This window comes from Caloenas nicobarica, chromosome 2, assembly GCF_036013445.1.
Source record: "Caloenas nicobarica isolate bCalNic1 chromosome 2, bCalNic1.hap1, whole genome shotgun sequence".
In the NCBI taxonomy this organism is placed as follows: domain Eukaryota; kingdom Metazoa; phylum Chordata; class Aves; order Columbiformes; family Columbidae; genus Caloenas; species Caloenas nicobarica.
This window is the reverse complement of record NC_088246.1, coordinates 34,142,688-34,166,714: the sequence shown is the minus strand read 5'-3', so window position 1 is coordinate 34,166,714 and position 24,027 is coordinate 34,142,688. Positions and strand designations below refer to the sequence as shown.

Below are 24,027 nucleotides of genomic sequence, written 5' to 3'. Positions count from 1 at the left end.
TCATTAAAGAAAATATCGGGGAAGTGAATTGAAGGCGAGAAGGGGAGGCAGGTGGTAAAGTAAGACAGAAGATGATCAATCCTATTCCTCTGTGGGATAGCAACCATATGACAGAAAACATCAACTTCTGAATGAAAAGGACCTCTTCAATAACTGAGTCCAAGAAGCTATCCATATGCAACAGCAATACTGTCACATAAAGCCAGGGTAGCTGGACAGAATAAACACTCAGGACAGAAAAACAGTTTTCTCAGAAGGCATGTGAATGAGTAAAAGCCATGATGGTGGGGTGTGGAGGATCAGGTCTATGAGAACATCACTTGGGATCAAAAGATTAAAACAGTACAACTGCAAAACACCTGAGAGAAGATGGGTAAGTATCCACAACTGAATCTTCCTTGGTATCACCAAATTTAAAGACGGAAGACCTGAAAAATTCTAATCTTGCTGGGTTAGCTACCAGCTCTAGCAGCATAATGAGAACTAACACTAAGAAATACACTTTTAGCTATTAATAGCATAGCTTACTATATTTCCCTTTATTAATGAGCATATTTCTCAGCATATCTATATGCAACTGAAAAGAAATCACTAGAATAGCTCTCCAGATATGCCATCACTCATGTCTCACCACACTACTACTCTATGAGCTCTTCACCAGCAGAACAGGCTGGGAAGAACCACAGTCAATTAAAATTCTGGTTGAACACCCAGTTTTATAAGTTGTTTGCTTCTCTCTTAAAATCTGAGTTTTCTCTGTGCTGACACATACAAGCCACTCTCACACACACTTGCCCTGAGAAATACCCTCAGATTTCATACCTCAGAGTGTACGTCCTTCTGTCCGGGCAGAGCATCCTCAGTATGATTAGTTTCTGAAGAGAGCTTTTGTTTGTCCATTCCTGGGGGAGCTTTTCTTTTTCTGGACATTCTGAGTTCACTCACCTCTTCTGTCTGTTGGTGGATCTTTCAATGTCTTTGTCTAACCCCTTGAACACATCCATCACTGACATAGCCTGGAAACATGCCCAAGACATAAATGCAGATGATGTACCTTCTGCATGAAGAATTAAATAGGCAGACAAATAGTGTTACTTTTGGAGTGTGTAAAAACATAGTTTAACCAACTACAAGGGACTCAGGACTTACCTCAAAATACTAGATTACATATGTATACACGCACACATATAATATTATTGGTAAGAGTTTGCTTTGGTCAGCATTGCCATACTGTCTGCTTACTGTTAAACATCATGATATGTCAAACTGGAAACCTTGTATGGGACATCTACTCTACATAGTAAGGAGTGGTATGAAGATGAAAATTGTGTTTTTAGGGGTAAAACAATTTCCTCACAAAGCATAGTACATGACGTCTAAGGAAAAATACATTCAAAAAGCAAAGGCAACTCCTCTTTGAAAGAATGACCAGTTCTGCTAAAAAATACAGTGGAACGTATGACTTTATCTGAAATTGTCTAGTTGTAGCGTGCCTCCAGAAATAACATCAGAAAAGATTTAGAACTGAAAAGCAATTTTCTCAACCTACCTTAATGGCACTCCATGACTGTGTAGTTAAGAAGTCAACAGGACTCTTGTAAGTGTGTTCAACTCCGAATCGAAGAACGAAATCCAATCCAAGGAGTTCTCTCTCTTTACTTGTTAGATGAATCTTGACAGCATACAAAATTGAAAAAGGTCAGGCTTGCTTCAGAGCCACTTCTGCCTTAAAGTATTCGCCACTCACAGTATTACTGAGTAGGGAGCTCGAAGCAACAAGAATTCTTACAGCTGCATTTTTTGAAACTCTGATATAAAATTTTACATCTCATTTTAATGATATTTTAAAATATTTATTTGAAATCTATTGCAAGTGGAATGATATTATTACATGTTAGTCACTAAAGGCTGCGACAATTTTATTTAAAATCATTCCCCCCTCAACACACGTGAAATTTCCTTTACCTGTAAAAAACACCAGGAAAAACAAACATTACCTTTCAGTCAAAACATTTTGCAGAAAATAAAACTGCATTTTTATATATGCATATATATATAATTTGTATATGGTAAAAGTATATAATGTGTATTTTATATATATATGTTATATATAAAACATTTATGTACTGAAACACAAATTCGCACAAATTTTAAGATGAGTTAACCAACAATAGCAGTTATTTTTCTTTAGCCTGTGGAAACATAAACATACATAAAAATGTAAGTCTTGAAACACTGAAATTAACCTTAGATAAACACATATAGTGAGAAGAAGAGACACTTTTGCTATGATACCATATATTCTCTCTCCTTTCTGATATAAATACATCTTTCTTCCTCTATTAAAAGCCCTCTCTTTTTCCATCTAAAAACGTATTTAATAAATCGGAAGTTTACTGCACCCTTTACTCCGGTTTCTGTCTATTCTGTAATTGTGATAGAGCTTATTTTTTAGCTGCCATACAGTTTTCCATTCTTCATGATCCATCCCTGTACCACTGCTACAAAAAAAGAGAATAGTCAAGCAACGCAGTGCTAAAAGAAAAGCCAAGGTGATTTGGATAAATTCATCTGCACCACGAGGCAGAGAAATTGTCACTAGTTTCTTTCCCCTCTTTTCTCTCCCTTCTTTTCCAGATATATCTGTCTGCTTTTAACTCCAACTTATACATTGTGTCAATTGATTTTTTTTCCTATCCTCTCCTGAATCAGATTACTCAATTTAAAATTTTTTACCTTCTTCCCAAATTCTTGATTTCTAGTTTAATTCCAAGAAAATTAATTTATCCTTTTCAAAAAGTCCTTGGCTTGTGAAAATAAAGGTTGAATATGTGAAAGCTATTTTCAGGTTAGAGATATGACACTGAATATTGCCTGCGTTTTCAGCCTGCTTAATTGCTTTGTGGAAGACTGCATTGAAGGCCTGAAAATAAGTATAATTATTTTTATTTATTTGAATTCTGATCTTTTGCTTTTCTACTCATAAGATAATAAGTTTCTGACTGCAGCCTTCTAAGAAGAGCTGCCCTAAGCAGTTTAAAATGCAAAGCACTTCTGCCAAGAGGTTTTTATGGAAACTTTCAGCAAACCAGGGGTGAAGGATGCAAACAGCAATATTCTTCTGCTTCCTTATTTAACTCAGCAGGCAGAACCCTGCACTAAGGCAAGCTAGTAATTTTGCAGTGGGTGATTTCCCTTCCTCATAGCATTAGATCGTTTGGCAAATTTACTGGAGTGAATTGTTTATACAGAATCCCTCAAAATTTTTCCTACCTGACTCTGTGGGATGGCTTAACAAAAGGAAGGTAAACTGTACAAGCACGGTCATAAAACATTGCCAGAATGGAGACAGCTGACGAAGAGACCCATGGGAATGCCCTGTGTTACAGACCAGCAGGAGATCACATCACGTTCTCCTTTCTCAGACATGCAGCCCTGCAAATGTAAACATCTGGTACAAGTGATAACTAACATATTGGGCATCACTGCTGGAGGCAGAGTTCTGTTCCTTGCACTTTGAAACCAAATCAGCAATATAAATTCTTACCTTCAGTGAAAACTGGTCAATGGGGTTGATGCTGCCCAGACTGTTACTAAAGAAGTCAAGAACAGATGCTCTTGTGGCTGTCGGTCTGTAATGGTCTCTTGTCATGTTACTGTGAGCTTCATTTTCCTTGGCTTCAGCTATCTATAGATCACAGTTGTTTCATTTAATTTTTAAAGTGTTGTGATTATCCCACACAATTACCAAAACATTCCTATCTGTACAAAAAAAGAGTATGGATGTACGCTAGAACTAAACCAACTTTATTTCAGACAGTAGCAAATATTTAAGGTAAGCAAGCTTCTTTTCTTAGGCAAACGTTAGGGAATGACAGTTTTCTGCAGCAATATGCCTGTTCACTTGTGAAAATATGGCAATCGTATATGAATATATCTCTTCACATTTCATGCTGATACATGTCTTTTCAGTACTAACTCAAGCATCTGAATGAAAACGGAAAAAAAAATGGTGACAACTACATACAGATACAGCTAAACAGTGAATATGTGGGTGGACAGCACTTACTAGACAGACAGGAATTTGACTGTTCCAAGCTCACAGAAATATTTCTCTAAAATTAATTAATAATACACATTTTACATGTGATGTTAAGCTGTTAAGAATAGTCCAACTGTTATTACCTTGTGCTGTATTTTTGCTGCAGTTGATTTTGTTGTTTCGAGTTTCTCTACAAGTTCACTGTTGTCTAAGAAACTGCCCTGGGCAGCTGACAAGCTGCTCAGCGTGTCATCCTCCAGCTGCCCAAGCTCGGCCTTGAAACAGTTCTCCTGCTTGGCCCAGGACTGACTAGCAGAGAGAATGAAAACACTGTATTTAAACAACTACTGCGAAAACTACTCTTTTATAGCATTCGTCAGCTATATTTTCTGTTTAATTAGAGCAGTTAATTTAATTTAACTTCTGAAAAAGACAATTTACCTTCTGCCTCAGTACACCAGCACTAAGGTTATGGGACACCCAAACCAAGAAGCTCAAGGTCACCATGGACCAGAACTTTCTCTCTCTCCTAAGTCTCTTTCTCCCTCAGACTAGACAAAAAGATTGGGATCCTGTCAGAGATGCTAAGTGGCAACTTAACACGGCAGCTGAGAAAACCAACAGTAGCACAAGACTGGAGATTACCACTTTGGCAGCAAGCAGTGTGGGAAAGCGTGGTCAGTCTGCTCTACTGGACTGACCTTCTGACAGGGAAAGAGCTTGACTAGTCTTATGTGGAGCTCTCTATCTCAATCTGACCTTTGCACCACAAACCCCTAGGTGGCACAGGTGTAAACATACAGCCCCATGTGGAGCAATGTGCAGATGCAGAAGAAAATGGCCAGCTGTTTTCAGATCATGTTCCCAAGTACATGGCTTTCATTCTTCAAGGGGTAATTAAACTCTCTGACCCCGTTTGCCCTTGCATGAAGCAGCAGGACCACAAAGAGGTGTAGCAAATCTTTGCGGATGAAGCTAGTAAATTACATGAGATAACTGGAAAAGACACACTAGAGAAATAGGAAGTATTCTTATTATTCATTTCACACCCCTAAGTATTTTTTCATGTTTTAGCTCATAGATCACAGACTGCTCAAAGTCCTTTCTATAATCAGCTATAAAAGCGTTTCTCTTCATAAGTTACTATACATTGATATGACTGCAGCAGCCACAGAACTACATCTTTGCAGGAATAAACCATGATTTATTAACCAAATGCCCCAGGTCCTAACGGTGCCATCATATCCTCTTATAGACTGGCATGATATTTTATTTACATTTATTGGTTCAAGATCACTGAAGCACAAAGCACTGCAGGAGGCTTAAATCCTGCACTGTAAATTAAATGCAATGCACAGAGGAAACCAAGCAGTAGAAAGAAGTGTGGGAATGAGATCACAATAAATTCAATTTCTAGCAGAGCTCTAGGTCAAGCCCAGCTCTCTGGAAGCACAGATTTGAGAAAATAAGTAGAAGTACTTTCTACACTTTTCAGAATCTGACACTTAAAAACCTTCTAATAGATGGGTTACTAACAACTACTCTACAGCAGATTCAGACAAGCATATCAATGGTAACCTTAAAACTTCAGATGGAGCAATGGACGGATCAAAATATAGTCTTTACCTTACATTTTTCTAAGTCCGGCCTTTCAGTACTAACAACCTCAGACAACAGCTGGTCTTCCAGCCCATCCCTGGTGACAGTGAAATTAATGAGGGTGGTCTGAGCCTGCAGCTCTGGCTTGTAGTGAGGGTTAGTCAGCTTAGTGTGAAGGATGAGACAGAAATTCTTGTTGAATTAACCTTCTTTGTCTTCAGTCTTGATATATCTGGGAAGGAATAAAATGTGCAAGAATGGAGATCTCACTGAATTAAAACCCCATAAATATATTAGAATGCAAAAGATGGGTACTGCATGATCTTGTAAGCATAGGAAATGGATACAAGCCAAACTTTAGGTGCCTGAAGCTTAAGAAACAAAATAAGGATGATTGAATATATCAAAATTATATGAAGAATACACAGGGCATAGTTTCATTTGCATATACAGCAGACAGAGTCTGTGACTTAGGGGTAAACATCTGTCTTTATTACTTACCATGAACTTAAGAAAGTTTTCAAACAATTGTTAATGAGATAGCTGCTGGTTCTCACAATCATTTCCTTAAATATATCTCACTTTTCCATATTTTTAAATAGCTTAGCAGTAAATCCTAGAAAACATAAGCAGATACATATTCTTACAACAAACTAATAGGGACGAGAGGACGGAGAAGGACTGGTGACAGAAATAACAAAAATAATTTTTTAAGGCAACCTACTAAATGTTTTTTTCCAAATCAATTATTTGCTGGGTGAAAGAATGAGTTATGCTCACCTCTTACTCACTGAATAAGATCCCTTATTGAAGAGATGTCATTTTCTGACCCTTTGTATTGAAGGAGAGGTGCCAGTCTATTCCGTATAGCAACACTACTGCTGCTGAAGCACTATCTGGGGGTTCAGCAGTGAGGCAACATAAAGTTCACCTTCCTATTTCTATGGCACAGCACCAAAAAAAAAATGGAAAGACTGCTTATAGACTACAGTGTGTGCTTTGCGTCTGGTCTGGTGTGAGCAGGTGCCACAACTTTGTGTCATCTGCTTGCACAGTGAGCAGTATGCCCATCTTCACCCATCACCTGCCACACACAGGCACAAGTACAATAGTTTCAGTACAGCAATAGCTTTAAATGTTCTCTGCCAAGAAAGGAGATCCAAACACCAGTAACAAAATTCTGTTTAAAAAAAGTCAGTAGAATATTTATACAATGGAACACAGGCAGACACAAACCCTTTTCTCAAAATTCAAATTGACATTTGTTAAGTCAAATCAATCTTCTAAGTGATTGCAATGGTCTAGATACTAAACAATCGAAATGCAATTCATGAAAGTCACATCAGAACATGAATTAAAAAAGTATTTTCTGTACAAAGTTTAACACTGTTTTCTTTCTAGGATATCACAGGACACTGCTAGAGTCAAGGACACATATTTCAGCTCTTAACATCCTTGCCTGCTTCTGACATCCCCTCAGCCAGAAGACACAGGCTAAATGAAGTTCTGTCCTGAAAGCACTTCTGCATTTCACCAAAGATCAGGAAGAAAAGACAGTCACCTAACGATCTCCTGCAGTGAATTCCTAAAAATAACCACCTAGTATGTCCAGTGCTAGGAAAACTGTGACTCTACAAAGCTTAGCATCAGGTGTCTATATTTTATACTACTGCCACGCAAACTACTGGAGATGAGCTTTGCGGGCTCATGCTTGTATAACAGTGAAATAACTTAGCCATACAGTCATGTCCTTCAGGCCATACAACCTTTCTCAGGTGGACATGAATTCATCTTCCAGTTCTGCAACACGGGTTTCAATTCTGATACTGTGGTCTCTCCACAGCCTTCAAAACTTGCTACAGCTGGAAGAAATAAAACAGCAGAGCTTGACACAGAGAAAGCAGTTTTGCTTTGCTTTCAGTACGCGCACAAACAGAGACAAGAGGCAAGCAGAGATCTGACAAAAGACAACTTTTCCAGTTTGATTTGTCAGTGGAAAAAGCTTTGCTAAGGGAGTCACACTATATTTCAGAAGGTCTACGTGGCAACATAATAAGCTTTAGAATTCTGGATTCAAGTACTTACTTTATGGGTTCTCAATTCACAGGAGCAATAAATTACCCATTTTGGTGATTATCATCTATGAAAGGCAAAAACTACATAATGACTCAGTGCGTTTTATTACTGCAGCTACTCTAGGTTTTCTGTTAATTACAGATCTGGGAAAAATAAATGTTTTGTTATTGCTCTCATATGCTTCAAAGAGTATAAGCAAGAACAATAAATGCAGAGGTGGGGAAACCCAGTAGAATTGCTTCATTTTTTTTCAATGAAATGTATCTGTTTAGAGGTTTGTTCTGGATTCTGAAGAAATGAAGCAGACACAGGCACTATTTACGGAAGTCCATAGTAGAAGGCATAGGAAAAAAAATGGTTGCCAAATAAATTACTAAAACCAAGTTCTACTTTTGGTAATTTTTTGCTCATAATCTCCTATTCTGCTACCAGAGGCAGATAGAACGGACTGAATTAATGCACCATTCTACCCAGGAATAGACAGAGCATCTTTCCTGTGAGCTCCAACTCCCTGTCATTTGAGAACATAAAAAGTATATTAAAGACAGATTGTTCTCCACTAGTTTTTTCTGCTGAAATTCTTGTAGATCTTGAAATAAAATAGATTAAGGGATTCAAAAAGGATCCGCAAAGCACTTTAAAAATCTTGTATACACTTTGAGGAACAACAGATTTTTGGCAAAAGCAAATATAAAACCAGATAAGTTTCAGAAGGCAACACGAACACTAAACTCTCAGCTATGAGAAGTCTAGGAACAATGCAACATCTGGTCTAATCTATCAAAACTTGAGTTATCAGCACAAAGATCTGCGTTTCCCTTGTGTATATGCTGCCTGAGGAAAGAATGCCCAGGTCTTTCAAAGACAGGATCTTATGATGCCAGAAAAGTCCTCACTATAGGAACACGACTTCATATCATGAAATGGCTCAAGAGTTTATGCAAAAACTTTTCTTAGCAGACACTTTCATGCAACTCAAAACCAGTACCTTTCAGGGCATATGTTCTCCAAAACATGCCATGACTCTAAATAGCAGAAAGTAGGATAGCTTCCTGTAGCTAAATGTTTTGGATCAGCTCAGCAAGAATGAAAAGAAGTGATAAATTCTTGGATAGGAAAGAAAAGGGAAACAATATTTTTCAGTGTGAAGACAGAGAGATAAACACATTTTCCGAAGGAAGCTTCTTTCAGTTCCTGCCGCTTAAAATTAAAAGCCTCTAGAACCGACTCCCAGACTCCAACAAGTAATGTAGAGAATGAAGTCGAATAAATTAGGTGGAAACAAGCGCAGAATGGAGCTGTTACTAGGCAATCTCAGTAGGCAAACTGTGCAAGTTGGTCAAACGAGTTCAGTGGAAAAGCACTGCCTTAAAGTTGCACAGCTGGTGAGACGTTCAAGGCAAGGAAAGCTTCTCCCTGTGGAGAAACTGAGTGAATTGTCTTGCTGTTTCATGAATAATAGTCGCGCCTCGTAAGAATGGAAACTTGTTCATACAAGCTACATTTGCACATAAATCAGATTTCAAGACATCTTAAAGAATCTTGTAATAGCTTGATCTTGCAACCGAAGAGACGTGCACTTCGTGAACGTGCAAAGGATTTGAGCAGGTGTAACAACTCGTGTGAATGCAAATAGGGGGCTTATGAACAATGAATGTATTCTTCTGTCTTCTCTCCTAGGAGTCAAAATGACATTGATCTATTAGAGTTAATGCTCACATCCAGTGATCTCCAAAAGAGAGGTGCTGAGGAGGAGACAGGATAGGAAACAGATAGTGCTTAATGTTCAAATGTTAAAGCCTATCCGTACCAAACCTATTCAATGGCTTCACTCCTACAGCAGACGAGGGCCAAAACCCAACACTGTATAAGCATTGGCACCTACTTTTATGCCTTGATTTATTTGCTACAGAAAAATGTAACTATGTACATTCTGAATAATTTTTGCCTACATTGCTAATAAGTTCCACCCACATTTTACTTACTTTCTCTTGTGCCTTTCATGCTTATATAAAGCGATGTACTACAACTGGTAATTTTTGGAAATTATTTTATTCTCTTTTGTCTTTTTTCCCTCTTCTTAAAGTAAATATCCTAAAATATTTTAATACAAATCTTAGCATTTTAAAGCCATTTTGAACATAAGGTCACAGCCTAAAGTGCATTAAGACCCACTAAGAAGATTTACAGCTCCGAAATTATAATTAAAAAAAATATCCAAACTTGAACACCTAAAACTTGTTAGGCTTCCAAATATATATTGAGGCACTTAAGCAAGAAGTCTGATTTTCACAGATAACAAGTACCTGCAGTTCACCCTACAATCACCCACATTTTGAGGAAAATATAAATTTATACATATATTTGAAGTTCTCTGACTCTGAGAATTAGTTTTGCAGGCTTCATTCAGAAACAATACCAGACGCTGGCATTACAGAATGTCCAAGAATATAACACAGGGATAATCTTGGTAAACAAGGAAGGGGAGATATACTTTTATGAAGCTGCTTCACAGATCAGCAAGTTCTCTAATACGCAGGCTAGTAAATTTGCTTTGGAAGTACAAGTTGATCAATCTCCCTTGCTATGCTTTCTGTCGATTGATATGATAAGATATATTTTACGTAAAATTAGGATTGTCTGAAGCTCAGTGAATTTAATTATTTGTAATTATCCATTTGTTGTCAGTATGTGGCCATTTTATGACAGTGGTATCTACTGTGTGGGTCAGGTTCAACTGTATATCTTTTCAAACACAGAATTAATGTACTATTGATGAAACCATTACTAGAACCAAATTAAAGTCTGGGCTGATGTATTGGTCCACAGGGTGCTGTCAGACATGAAAGGAGTAATTAGTATTCATTACTTCATACTCTGCAACATTCCAATTATTAATGAACTTCAACTGCTGGACTACACCGTATCTATCACAAATACCTTTCTAGTCTTTCTTTATTAGGAAAAAAAAAATTCAAAGTGCCCGCCACAACTACTAAAATAAACAAGTAACATGAATGAATCTAGAATGAGGAGAACTCTGATTATTTTGTAGTAAAAGGTATATATATATGTAACTAGTGCCCCACAAAGGAGACCTGCTGCATCTTCAATGAGCCACAGAATGCTAGGTCATGTAATGCTGCTAAAATATTCTCCAGAAGAACCTATATTTGAATAGCTTCATATATTTGTGCTTGTGTCTGTGTGCATGTGTACAGCTCCGTTGTGCTGCATGGAACTCTTTGCTAAGGAAATGCAAAACTGTATTGCTGTGACCCTTGTCCTTTTCAATCCGACTTCTTTGTACTGTTTTACACCTCTGTCTCATGCCTTAAGACTTGTTAGACTGAGGAATTTCTGATCTCTCAGATCAGTATAATTCTAATTTTCAATAGAGTTTCTTCTCTATAGATTTTAAAAAGCAAGCTACATGATCTTACTCTGAAGTACTTCAACTACCATTATAGAAAATGTAACAAAAAAGAATAATTTGAAGATCTCACAGTGCAGGGCAAGAGTGCATCTTCCAGGAGCTCCATGTATGCAAGGCGCCACTTTATTTCGGGCACCACTGCCTGAAATATTAGGGGAAGGAGGGAGAAAAAGCTTGGGTAATGTGTCCAAAACTATCATAGATACTATTTTTATTTAACCTATATTGCATATTTTCTTTTCTAACAATCTGAAACTGTGCAAGTACTCTCAAAACTGTGAGTAATCTGAGACCCATCCAAGAAATGCTGCAGGGGTATCTCTGGCTTTTTATCAGAATAAATATCATATTCTTCCACATTAAAATCTAGCTTGTTGATGTGCTGTTTGAAAACAGGAAAAGAAGACAGGAACACTTTCAGGCTTAAAAATAAATTCACATTTGAGCAGAGACAATAACATGGCATTTCATTTCATCAGATAAAACATTTAATGAGGTTTAACAAGTTTACTCTCATGCAACCACAAATCAAAATTCTTCTTTAGGTAACAGTTGCCTTGAATACTCAACAATCACATTGGAAGTTTTCATGAAAAGTGATGGAAGGCATTACAGATTGAAATTCTCTTGCACTGAGGACTTGAGTACAAGTTCCTTTACTTTTCCTATTATCATCCAGAAAAATGTGTATCTAGAGGTGTCTTAATTACATCTTGGACAATATTTTTATGATATTCTATAAATTTGACATCAATTTTTCAAAATATAGGGGGAAAGAAGGCATGAGAATGACAGATGAGATGCACAGACACCCCCCCATAAAAAGTCAGAACATCAAGTTTCTCTCCCTTGTACCATCTGCCACTCCTGCCACTGCAGTGTCAGAAGAGGGAAGACACATTAACTCATCAGCCTGGAGTTATCTGATTAGAATTTGAGTCTCCCACTCAAATTCCCAGCTCCAGACCTCTGGGGTAGAGCTCACAGGGCTGTCAGAGCTGTGGTCCTTCCATTGGGAGGAAGGGGTCAGAACAGTCCCCATACTGGGATGTTTGGAGCACTTGCATGAGAAACGGGGCGTGAGTGTTGGTGTTAGCAGACTAGGTTTCTGGATAAAACTGGAGACAGCAACACCGCCATGACATCTGCCTCAATGGGTGTGTGAACACTATCAACTGGACTGGTTTGATGCATGGGACATTGGCAACTATACCAACATGAAGAGTCCTCATCTTTGCCCCACATTGTAACATTCATTTTTCCTCATTAGTCTCATTTTTTTTTTTTTCTTTTTAAACCAGGTTCTTGATTTGTTTCACGGGGTGGCTCAACAAACAGTTCTGGCAGCACACTGCAAAGTGAAGCCATGGTTTTGTTATGCTGATTTTGCAGCTGGAAAACCCTATATTGTTAAAACCAAATCCAGTCTGTCATTTCTAATATTTTGCCTTTTCCTATAGATGCCTAACATGCGAATGAAGTATTTTATTTTCTTTTGAGCTAGATTATAATATATGCTTCTCATTTTGTTCCTTTTTTTTAAGTAAAAAAAGTAAAAGATTTTCACCTTGGGTCGAGAAACTAATATACACGTCTATATTGTATTTCTATTCCAATTTGTGAATTAAGATAATTTTGTTATCTAATGAGATGTAGATACTAACACTTCAATATCCACTCATCACCAGTTTTTAGCCATTGCATTTTAAATAAAGAAATAAATAACTTAATGAAAGATTATCAAGAAGTAAGCAAAATGTGGCAATCAAAGCAATATAGATCCAGTTGTCATGGAAAAATTCTGATTACTCAAGTATACTTACTTTCCCTTTTTAACTGTATGTCTTCCACACAGAAGACCAAGTATAAGATCAATAGTTTCACTCATGTTCGGTCACTACAGTCTCTCCACAAGCCAAAGCTCTTTCAACGGTCTTCAGAAAACTTAACATGAAAAATAAAAAAATTCCCTCAAATATTAGATACATACTGGTCCTAGAAAGATTTATTATATCTAATAGAATTGGAGAACTTTTTCTAAAAGAGCATGATTAAACCACAAATTAAATGCACAAAGAACTTCCCAGTGGTTAAGAGTTTGACAGTTTTGAGTTCAACACCTTCACACTTTCGTTCTTGCTAGTCCTGATATTAAACTAAACATACATTGCTGGGGCTTTGCTTATGAGTAAATATGAGGTTATAGCCCAACACTGAAAACATTGGAATTGATACAGAGTAGTTGAGGGGCACATATGTGTTTTAGCTGCCTTTTTTTTTTTTTTTTTGGTAAATATGCTTTTCTGTTATAGCTTTTGGTATATCCTCATCTACACAATAAGTGCTTTCTTGAAGGCACTGCATTTGAACTACTTGGAAGAACTCTTTCAACAGGCACTGAGAAGAGAGCAGATAATTGTGGAAGGATAAGTAAGCAGACAGCTTCATGCAGAAGGGTACTGCAGGGTATGAATGAAAATCACAATTATTTGTGAGGGTTGGGAAAGGAAGAAAAAGATCAAGGCAGGTGAGGAAAAAGAGTTTGTTCAGAAGAACAGACCAGATAAATGTTCAATGCTTCACTTAAAAATGAGGTATTCCTGTGACCATGTATTGTGCTGCGTAATTGTGTGTTGTATCTGGAATTCAGTAAAATAAACTCATACAGCCCTTTGAAATGAATCAGCTAAATCTTACCTAGTTGTCTCCCTAAATCAAAGTAAACATGAGAAGAGATATGAACAGATCAATTACGTGCAAGTGGTATCAACTTACATATAATGCAGTAACAGTAACAAGAACTGAAAACACATTTGTTTACTAGCAAGAGACCTAATATTGACTTTTGCCTTGAATGCAGTGCACTGGATTGAATCTTCCCCTCTAAGGTGCATCTGCTGTGTTCTGCTGACTAAACCGTACACTGAAACTAATGTCACATCATCAGGCTTTTACACCTTGCCTATTGAAAAAGTGACTTGCCCCTCACAAAAAGTGCACGTCAACTTCCACTTCACTTCCTTCTTAACACTTGAAAACAACATAAAAAAAGATCTCCTTTCAAGCACCATTTTAAATGGAAAATGATACTATGGATAAATAAGCAGCACTGTTGCAATATTTCAAGTCTTCAAGTAAGTGCATTCCAACAAACACTAAGCTCTTGCAAAAATTAGGGCAACTTCAAGGCAGTAAATGTGAAAGCCAATTTTTCAGCATGCACATACCCTTTCTGTCCTGGATGTATGACTTTAAGGTCAGCTCCATATTTATTCTTTATTCATTTAATTCCCTGTTGCTGGGGATCTATCGTCAGAGGCCAACGCCTGCAGTTTGTCAGAATAGTGGCATTTTCTGTTGACATCCTATCACCGGGCAGTCCCTCGTTACTCCATGTTGCAATCGCAGCATCATTCGTCAACGTGACAATCAGGCCCAGGCCCTCCATCACAGCAATAAGAACCTTTGAATCAGAGTGGAATATAATCATCCGGCAAGGTTACCAAGCAGCAAGACATGACTCAGTGCAATTCACAAGATAACTGGTCTGATATAAATTAAGGCTTTCTAGGCAGAAAGGTAAGGAAGATCCCCGTGGAATTTCAGATGCAAAAGATTATGCTAGGAAATATGACGAGAAGCACTTTATCACATTTATGACATTTTAAAAAATGTGTTTTCATTTAAGACATTTACTTCATAAAAATATTTGTTGTTCGATAAAATTTTAAAACACCACCATATATTACAAATTTCGGTGTATACAGATCCTGATATTGCAAATTCAATGCTCATGTATGCTCCTGAGCAGGTATTTCTGGAACATAAATCAGCATTTATCTACACAAAAATCAAAAAACAGGATTCCCATGGTATCTTCTTAATATAGTTCAACTGTGTGTTAACAAGGTCCAAAGCCAGAGAACAGGACCCTATCCAGGGGCAGAGGCAGCCTTGCAGCTCCGTGCCTGGCACCAGCTGTGGCAACGTGCTCGTGTGAGTGCCTGTTTGCTCAGAAGGAACCTGTGATGTCCACACACATGAGAACAGCCACCAGAGAGCCACACCTGCTGGACACTTAACTTGTTGCAGGCATTGACAAGGAAATGAAATCAAAAAGAAATGGAACATCTGAAATCAGTGCTTACTGAATGGGTAAGAGTGCGAAGGGAAATGCCTAACGCTACACAACAGAGTAAGAGAGAGTGAATAACTAAGTTATTTGGAAAAAAAAAGTGGCCAGTACACCAGATGTCTGGAATTAAGTGGTTCTTTGCTTAAGCAAAGGGCAAGTCCCCAACAATTCATAGAATCATTTTGGTTGGAAGAGACTCTCACTATCATCGAGTCCAACCATAGCCTAATTTGAGCACTAAACCATGTCCTTTCCTCAAGCACTAATCCATGTCCATTCCTTCACAATGTCACCCCAGTTTTCCTTATTTGTGATTGCTGGATTGAATTCTAAATCCATAAATTAAAGGGAAGCACAGAACCATCAATATTTAGCCTGAACTATCTTCCACTCCATTCAGAAGTGTTTTAAAAACTCTTCCATCAACATTTTCCTCCTCCCTAGACATGTACAGCCCTTAGTGCTGGCTTGTAGACTCAAGATTGTTTTAAAAGTGCACGTTGAAATAAAAAAGCATGTAAATCTGGTGGTTATTTATAAAGAAAATAATTACATATATTTGAGTTGAGACAAATTTGCACAATTACTAGTATTAATAAGAATGGCATCATACCTCTAGTGCATTTTCTGTGGCACAATGTCATAGCTACCATATTATTACAAAATATATACCACCTTAAAATTGTCCAGCCCCTGATTCTAATCACAGAGCCCAAAATGAACTTGAGTTTTGATGAACTTGCTGAAAATACAAGCACAAAAGGACCAACAGGCATACACTCCCTTCTGCAAGCATGCAACATGTTTATCTCCTGTGGTAAATATACCGGAAGACTGAAAATATGACTTTTCTTTGGACTGTAAGGCAAGCAACACAGTCACTTTCATGAGCAGAAATAATTCCTCGTGGAAAACACTAACATTGAGGTGTTATCAGTGTTCCTAACACAAATTTTCACACAATGCAAAAAAAAAAATTGTATTGTATAGATACATCTATTGTCCCTGTATCTGCACTAAACTGATACTTCATGGCATAGAACTACTTGGTGTTCCTTCTAAAGAGGACTATTAATAAACATGTATTTTTAACTTCATTTCCCAAATGCATTTGTCTCCTCTTTTCTACTCTTCCCCACTTTTTGCATTTTACCTGCAAACAATTTTATGGTGGAAAAGGTCAGGGAGATGTTCCAGGCAAAACAAAGCTCCACACAAAATAGTGACTGTTAAGCTGTTGCAAAAATCAAACAGCTACAAAAAGATGTCCCTGCACTTCTGAGTGCTGACCTTGGGAATCTTGGATTTGGCTTTAATTTTCAGAGTGTCCCCAGGCAACTTGGCTCACCCACTGTGCCTTAGCTTTGTGATTTGAAATGGGGGTAAGAGTTCCACATTTCACATATTTCAGATAATAAATTACATTAACTGTGATATCATGCTGTGATCTGCAGTACATGAGAAATAGGAAACAAGTAGAAAGAGGTGAGGAGCATTTGCAGCAGAAAGGAAGAAAGGAATGGCCCAAAGCTTTACAAGGTAGGATGGAGAAAACTTTTCAGAGACAATTCTAATGGCTAGAGCGTCTCTGCAGTTATTGAGTACTATCATGGTTTCCTCTGTGTACAGAGAAATGGAGATTATCACAACTACCTGCCCTTCCTGGAGCTGAAAACCTAAGCGGAATAGGTCTCTCTGCAATGTTCTATCACCATTTATAGCATTTACTGTTTCACAAATGTCACAAAGGACAGAATTTGGCATAGAGAATTGGAAAGGGAAAGGATTTTCTTTTGCAAAGAGAACTTAACCTCTATCTCCCATTTCCCTCAAAATGTACCTGTAATCTGAGGAAAGCCACTTTTAAATACAGACCTGTACTTCAAATTTTTGAAAGACAGCATCTTTAACAAACCAGACTTTTCACTGGAGACCCCATTTTGTACAGTAAATTTTACCTTTGTGACTTCAGAAAGGGAATCCAGACATGTTCCATCAGTTCCTGGCGATACTGTTTTGTGAAGGAAGCAAAGAAAGACACAAATGCTGCTGTTAATAAGACATCACCACATAAAGTTTTCTTTTTTTGCTTGAGGTGTTCAATGGACCGGCTCCAATGCATGTTTTCAGACTGCAAAGCAAAATTAGAAAATGTCATCTCCTGAACAACTTGGAAGTGACAGAACTTTTAAACTCCACATTAAAAAACAGAAGCATGCAAAAGTACAACAGGAAAGGTACCCTGTCAGCAAGAGATACGCTTCCTAAGACTGCAAGGCTGGAAACAGTACATACTTTCTGGTGCTGATTTGAAGCCTTTGAAGCTGAAAAAATAGGTTGAACCACTTCATCAAGCATTCTATGTCCTTCTCTTGCTTGATTTTTTTCCAGTAATTGGTACTTTTGTCTGAACCAGATACACTATGGCAGACACACAGCAATACCGGCAGCATCTGGCATTCCACTGCCAGGTACAGTATGGCACTACTTACTGCCTTGTGCAAAGTGCAGTCATTTCCATCCAGATTCAGAAAAGGCAAAGAAACAAGAATATTAGAAGAAGAAAAAAATGAAGAAAGGAGAAAAAGCTGTTTCAACCTCAACAAAGATATGACTTCTACTATTTTCTCATGCCTTTTTCTAAGGGAAAGGGCAGAAGGACAGAAGAGTTGTAGTTTTTTTCCCTCATATTTGTCTGGCTTTTTTTACCTGTTAGCTACAGAAATTTTAGTAAGCTAAGAAATGTAATGATTTTAAATTTCAGCAGGAGGAAAGACGAAGGTGGCCAAACACACAGATTGCCCAGAGAGGTTCTGGGGTTTCCATCCTGGGGGATATTCAAAACTCAACTAGACATGATCCTGGGAATCTGGTCTAACCAACTCAGTTTGGGCAGGAAGGGGTGCACTAGATTATCTCAGAAGGTTCTTTCCAGCCTCACTGATTCTGTCAGAGTTTAAACTAGTGAAATTTTCTTCTTTTTTTTTTTTTCCCCCCTCATATCAGCCCCAATTTCTGGAATCTCTTGTGCACTTTACAGAGTTCAGCTTCAACATGCTTGGCCTGGGATGTTTTAGTTGAATAGTCAGGAACAGTATAAAATATTGATAACTTCTTCTTAGTAGCTATGCAGAATGCTGTTATTTTTTTCCAGTTATGTTGTAAAGACAGCCCACTGTCTATTTAAACTGTTGAAATGGTGACTAAAGAATTTCAGATAAATGAAAGTATCTTCTTAATATCTGAGTAATGGTTTAACCCCAGCTAGCAACTAAGACCACGATAACTGCTTACTCACTGCTGTCCGTCCCCAAAGTGGGATAACAGAGAGAATCAAAAGGAAAGGGAGAAAGCTCACAGGCTGAGATAAGAACAGCTTAAGAAGACAATAATAACGATAACAACAACAAATGAAATAAGTGATACTCAGAACTCACGAACTCTGATAGTGCCAAACAGCCAGTCCCAGAAAGGAGAGCATGCCTGGTCCCAAACAGCTAAACCAAACAAAAGAGCAAAAAGGCAAAATGCAAACAGACCAAAAGCTAACTGTGAACCAATGGAACAGCAAAAGGCCAAATTCCAACAAAACTAATGATCAAATGGACATGGCATAAAAACCAAACTAGCAGTATGTGGCACATTAAACTTTGTTCCGTGTATACAATTCCCAGCAAAGGAATGACAGTGTGCATGAATGTATGCTCAAATAGTTTCAGCATGGAAAGGAATCCATTAGAGTCATCTTCAGACTGATGAAACTCTAGATGTAAAATTGGAATAGGCCTTTCTTCCTTGTTTGTGCTGTTGGAAATACTCAGGGTAAAATAAAAGTTGTTTCCCAGTTTGTTCACTTGCATCAGGGAAACCTCAGGAAATCATTCTCCAGCGAGCAGAGGGACTGAAGCAAAGAAAGGGCCAACATGAAAGAAGGAAAACACACTGCTGAACAACTTATAAGGACTGTCCTTTACCCACTGTCCATATAGAAATTTATTTTTCAGAGCAATGACAGTAATAAAAACATAATTTTCCAGTCCTTTACATGACATAATCAAAATCACTGAATAGAAAGAATCCTCCATACTTCAAATAATTTAATATAAAATGCTTGCATTTTGCTGGTGCTAGCTGCTTGAGAGCTTAAAAGAATACTCATAGATGTGCTCGTTCTTGAAAGCCTTTAAAATGTATAAAATCAATCTCAAGTAACAACTCACTTTGATTTTAAACAAATTTCTATGTGTACAAAAACAAAGTAACAAAATAATTGTTAAATTTGATATTAATGAAATATTTTCCAACTATATTTTTCAGAAAAATCAGAAATATTTACTGAAATGGTTAAACATCTTATCCTGCAAAGACAGACACAGAATTCTACAATAACAGAAGACTCAAACTCTTTTGTCTTGAAATAGGAATATAGAATATCCACTAAGAAAGTGGAAGTATCTTTAATCAAAATACTGTGCTTAGAAGAGTTAGTATTTAAATATTTCACAGTGTAAACGCAGGAACTCAGTGTGTAAAGACCACCTAACCCCCAGTTACATTCATAAGAGATGCCCAACAAATGACACATAAAGGATTATTCCTGTTGGAAGCTCTAACAGAAATCTTTGTAATGTAGCAGTTTTGCTTTGAAGTATTTTAGGCATCCATTTTTGTCTACAGAAGTAGTTAGATTAGTCTTTAAACCATTAACTGAAAGCAACAAGACAATAAATCCATTAATTTACAAGAAGGCTTTTTGGTTTACCCATTCTCTTTTCTTGTTGTCACTGACTGGTAAGTCATAAACAATAAAGAGCACCCACCTCATTCTCCAAAATAGCTTTGAAATTTGAAGATTTACTAAACATAGAATGATTGTCTATTTAAATCTTCAGTAATTTTACCATACCGCCCAAGCACCATAAATCACTAGTGACATTGGCTAACAAGGGTTTAAGAGTTGGAACATGCAGTGTAATAAATTTCCAGACAGTTAAAAATCACTATAATTTTATTCTAATGCATTATAGATTGCCTGTAATGTCATCCTGGCTGGGGTGACCCATTTCTAATTTTGAACAGCTGTTCAGCTCGGGAGTTAGTTAATGATTAAATATAAATTGCCTGATTTATTAGTCTGAATGGCTGAGCTTCCAGGTCAATGCTATATAGACAAAATCATCAGTCTTGATGCTTTTCAGAAGTTAACTGTCTCCTGTTCTAGTCAAAAAGAATTTATTCTCAGAGGAAAAGACTTGACGTTCTCAATTAATCCTTTTAAATGTTTTCCACCTTAACTTACACAATAAGACCACTAATAAGAGCTCAAATCTTGAAAAAAACCTTCTTTTAACTATGTATAAACCTTGGCATTGGAGACTACCTATGGGCAAAGGCCATTGGCTTCCACAGAGCTTTGGATGTCTGCAAGGTCAGGCCAACTGTGACTGCCCCATGTGTTTTGGGGCAAACAAAAGTTTTCATATGCAGATAGTAACAATGACCTCGCTGTTTTTCTACCAAAGGAAAGATTATTTACATATTTTACATTTCTAGGCATATTAATTTCAAAATCAGGTGTCAAAAATGGATCCGTTTTATTTGCACTGGGTTTTTTTATTAGTTCTATACACTTAAAATTATTTTTTTATAAACTGATTTAATCTTCTTGATTGCCAGACTCTGCTGAGAGATTTACAGAAACAAAAGTATTCATTCTCTGATCTTAGAAAGAAAAGTCACAGGGATTTTATGAAATCCAGCTTAAAATATTTATTCAGACTGTCTTGGGAACTCACATAGTAGTGTAAATACTGTTTGTAGTTTTTATTTCCCGTTATTTACACTTATTTGTCAAAAAGGAATGGTTAGAATTCTAGATGATGAATTGAGACAGCACAATTTCTGTAAACACTTAGGAGAGACTGCACACCAATGCTGTGGCTGACTTAAATGGTTACTGACTGTTAAATAGGCATGTGTTAGCTTTAATGATGTTTGTCTGCAAATAAAGGTAATAACCACACTGAAATATATATAATTTTAACCTAAATAGATTTCATTCTTATTTAAAAATTAATAGTTTCTGTAAAAAGAAAAAAACTAAAAGCAAACAGTAAATATCTGATTGGTGCCTCCCACTTATTCACAATCTAAAGTGCAACGGGGGCAGACGCAGGGCAACTCCATCCTGACCTCGAGGATTATTCAGTCTTTCTGCTCATTAACTAGAGGCTGCCCAGGCTGTCGCAATGTGTTCACAGTTGTGTATAAATGTGGTGACTTAGTTATGGAGACTTTTCTCTAGCAATCATGCCAATATCAGCTGCTCAGTAATACATGATTTTCAGGATTAGCAATTTTGGTGCAGTGCATTTTACTTCTCAGGATGTTATTACAGGTTTATTTTTGTGTTCTTTTTTTCCCTTCATTTAAACGATTTCCAAAAAGAGTCATCTTGCTCCTGTCCCCCCCAGCCTTTTCTCCCCACATTGTCCTCAAAAATTTAAGTTTAACCTCATGCTTAACAAAACATTTCAAATATTTCAAAACTCACAGTAGCAAGAACATCCAGGGAAAATCTTCTTACCTCAAGTCTCCTGACCAGTCTTTTGGTCAGCTCAATAGTTTTGTTTGTTCAGTTTACATCATCTTGATGTTGGACTTTCTCTGCAACTGCTTCCTCAAGTGAAGCTGTGAGCTTACACATATTGCTATCCAGAACCTATTCAGAAAATGAATGGGTAAATATTCTGGCTTAAAGTTTGCTGTATTTGGGGGTGTTTTTTTGTTGGTTTTGTTTGTTTGTTTGGGCTTTTTTTTTGTCTTTTGTTTGTTTGGTAGTTGTCTTTTTTTTTTTTCTTTTTTTAATTTTAAATGGTATATTTTAAATGATATCTTTTAATGACTGTAGACAGTACCCTTAAGTCTGAAGGATAGAAAATTTGGAGGAAAGGTTGTGTTCTACAGCTCCTGGCATAAGTATGCTAACTAACAACAATTTAGAACAAAACCATTATTAGAATCCCTTATTAAATACCCATTTAAATGGTGGAGATCAGGTGCTTGGAGTATGGTAATAGGAGGAGATACGTTTCTGCTTGATGACAATGGCCTGCATTGCAATGGCCAGATCTGGAGATCCTGGACAAAAGTGCAAGTTCACTGTGCTAGATTCAGTATCAAACCTCCTAGGATGCTGTAACCATGTCCCATGCATTCTGGAGCATTTAAAATTGTAACAGAGAGACGAAAAAAATACAAGAATAGAATTAGTATTTTCATTTTGTATATGAGCTGGGTGGCATAAGAAGATCCAGTAGTTTGCTCTTGGATGGACAAGATAGCTTCACTCATGGGAGAAAACAACGAGATCTCCTGCATACCAATCCACACCTTCACCAAAGGCCTTTCACCACACCTTTGCGCACTCTGCTTCAAGGCAGCAACATGCCCCCCTCTCTGATTTCAAGGATTTCATCCTGAATGTACCTCAACTCAGTAGCAGCCCCTGCCTACCCGGAGTGAGCCCCTGCAAATTCCCTCTCAGGCTGCTCAGACCCTTTATTTTTTTCAGTCTCTATCACTCCTGACATACAACTGGTAATTTGCTGAGCTGCAGCATTTTCTCCAGATTTTCTTAACTGAGCAGCTAGGATGACATGGGATTTTTAGATAGAATAATGTAAAATTTTTTCTGTTAATGCTTACTTAACTCAAACAGCTCAGAGATGCTTAGATGAGGAGCTATTGTTCTCCTTGTTTACGATACAACACCCTGTCTTTCTGAAAAAAGTCCAAAAAATACAGTAATACTCAGTCAAGAACAGTTAGTCAACAAAACAGGCAAAAAAATCACGAGTTTCTTCTGGTTGTAAAAATAAAACCTCCAGACTACTGCATTTGTTCATCAAAAAGAACCAAAAATAAGAAAGCTACTCACAATGTGTTTATCTCAGTCTTTCCTTTTCATCAGGACAATAAACACCTACATTCTTTCATACTCTATCAAAAAAAAAAAAAAAGATAATTCTTTCTAGCTCAGCAAACTATGAAGAACTAATGAGAAGAAAAGTGTTAACAAAGTCAGATAATTGAGTGATAAAAGCAAAGAGGTTAACACCTTGAAAAGTATTATTTTTACAAATAATCAGGTGAGGCAAAAGTTGAATACAAGAACAGAGCTTGAATGACCATTTTTAAAAAGACAAGGCAAGGGACAGTGCAGCAGGCGAGTTGCCTGAAATTGTTTTGTTTCTCTAGAATAACTACAGAACTAATAACATGAGCTCCACAAATCACAGCAGAGTCATTTCTCTCCATAGCAAGTCTGCTGGACTATGCCGTGGTATAATCCTTTCCAAGAACAGAGTGTATTTTCACTCACAGGTTAATAATAGTAATTGTAATCATAAATAATACAAATTGCATGATATCCGCCAGAAGGATGAACTCGGCCCAACTTTTTAGACCTAACAATAATAAATATACTACTTTCCTTCTCTTTTTTTTTTTTTTTAATATAATGGGCATACTTGTTGTAATATATGTATGTGAATGTAAATTCATAATTTTCACAAATATTTTTAGCAGATAACTGTAGTTTGTATAAGGATGGAAATCTGATTTAATTTTACTCCAAATACTTAAAAAATAATTTTGCTTGTGAAGAAACAGTCCTTTTTTCTATTTCCTAACCTGTTCTTCTTTCCATTTACTGTAAATACATAGCAATTTTTTGAC

General features: G+C 37.1%; 1 protein-coding gene across 1 annotated transcript in view; it reads right to left on the bottom strand.

The window, feature by feature from the left end:
• The window catches only part of DNAH11 (dynein axonemal heavy chain 11), a 135,374-nt gene that overhangs the window by 17,961 nt on the left and 93,386 nt on the right, over window positions 1-24,027 (bottom strand). Inside the window, 11 exon segments of the mRNA XM_065627906.1 lie at window positions 823-1,016; window positions 1,550-1,688; window positions 2,769-2,923; window positions 3,548-3,688; window positions 4,186-4,347; window positions 5,669-5,873; window positions 12,977-13,048; window positions 13,050-13,097; window positions 14,381-14,622; window positions 17,255-17,419; window positions 21,875-22,009. Coding sequence (XP_065483978.1) covers window positions 823-1,016; window positions 1,550-1,688; window positions 2,769-2,923; window positions 3,548-3,688; window positions 4,186-4,347; window positions 5,669-5,873; window positions 12,977-13,048; window positions 13,050-13,097; window positions 14,381-14,622; window positions 17,255-17,419; window positions 21,875-22,009 — 1,658 coding nt within the window.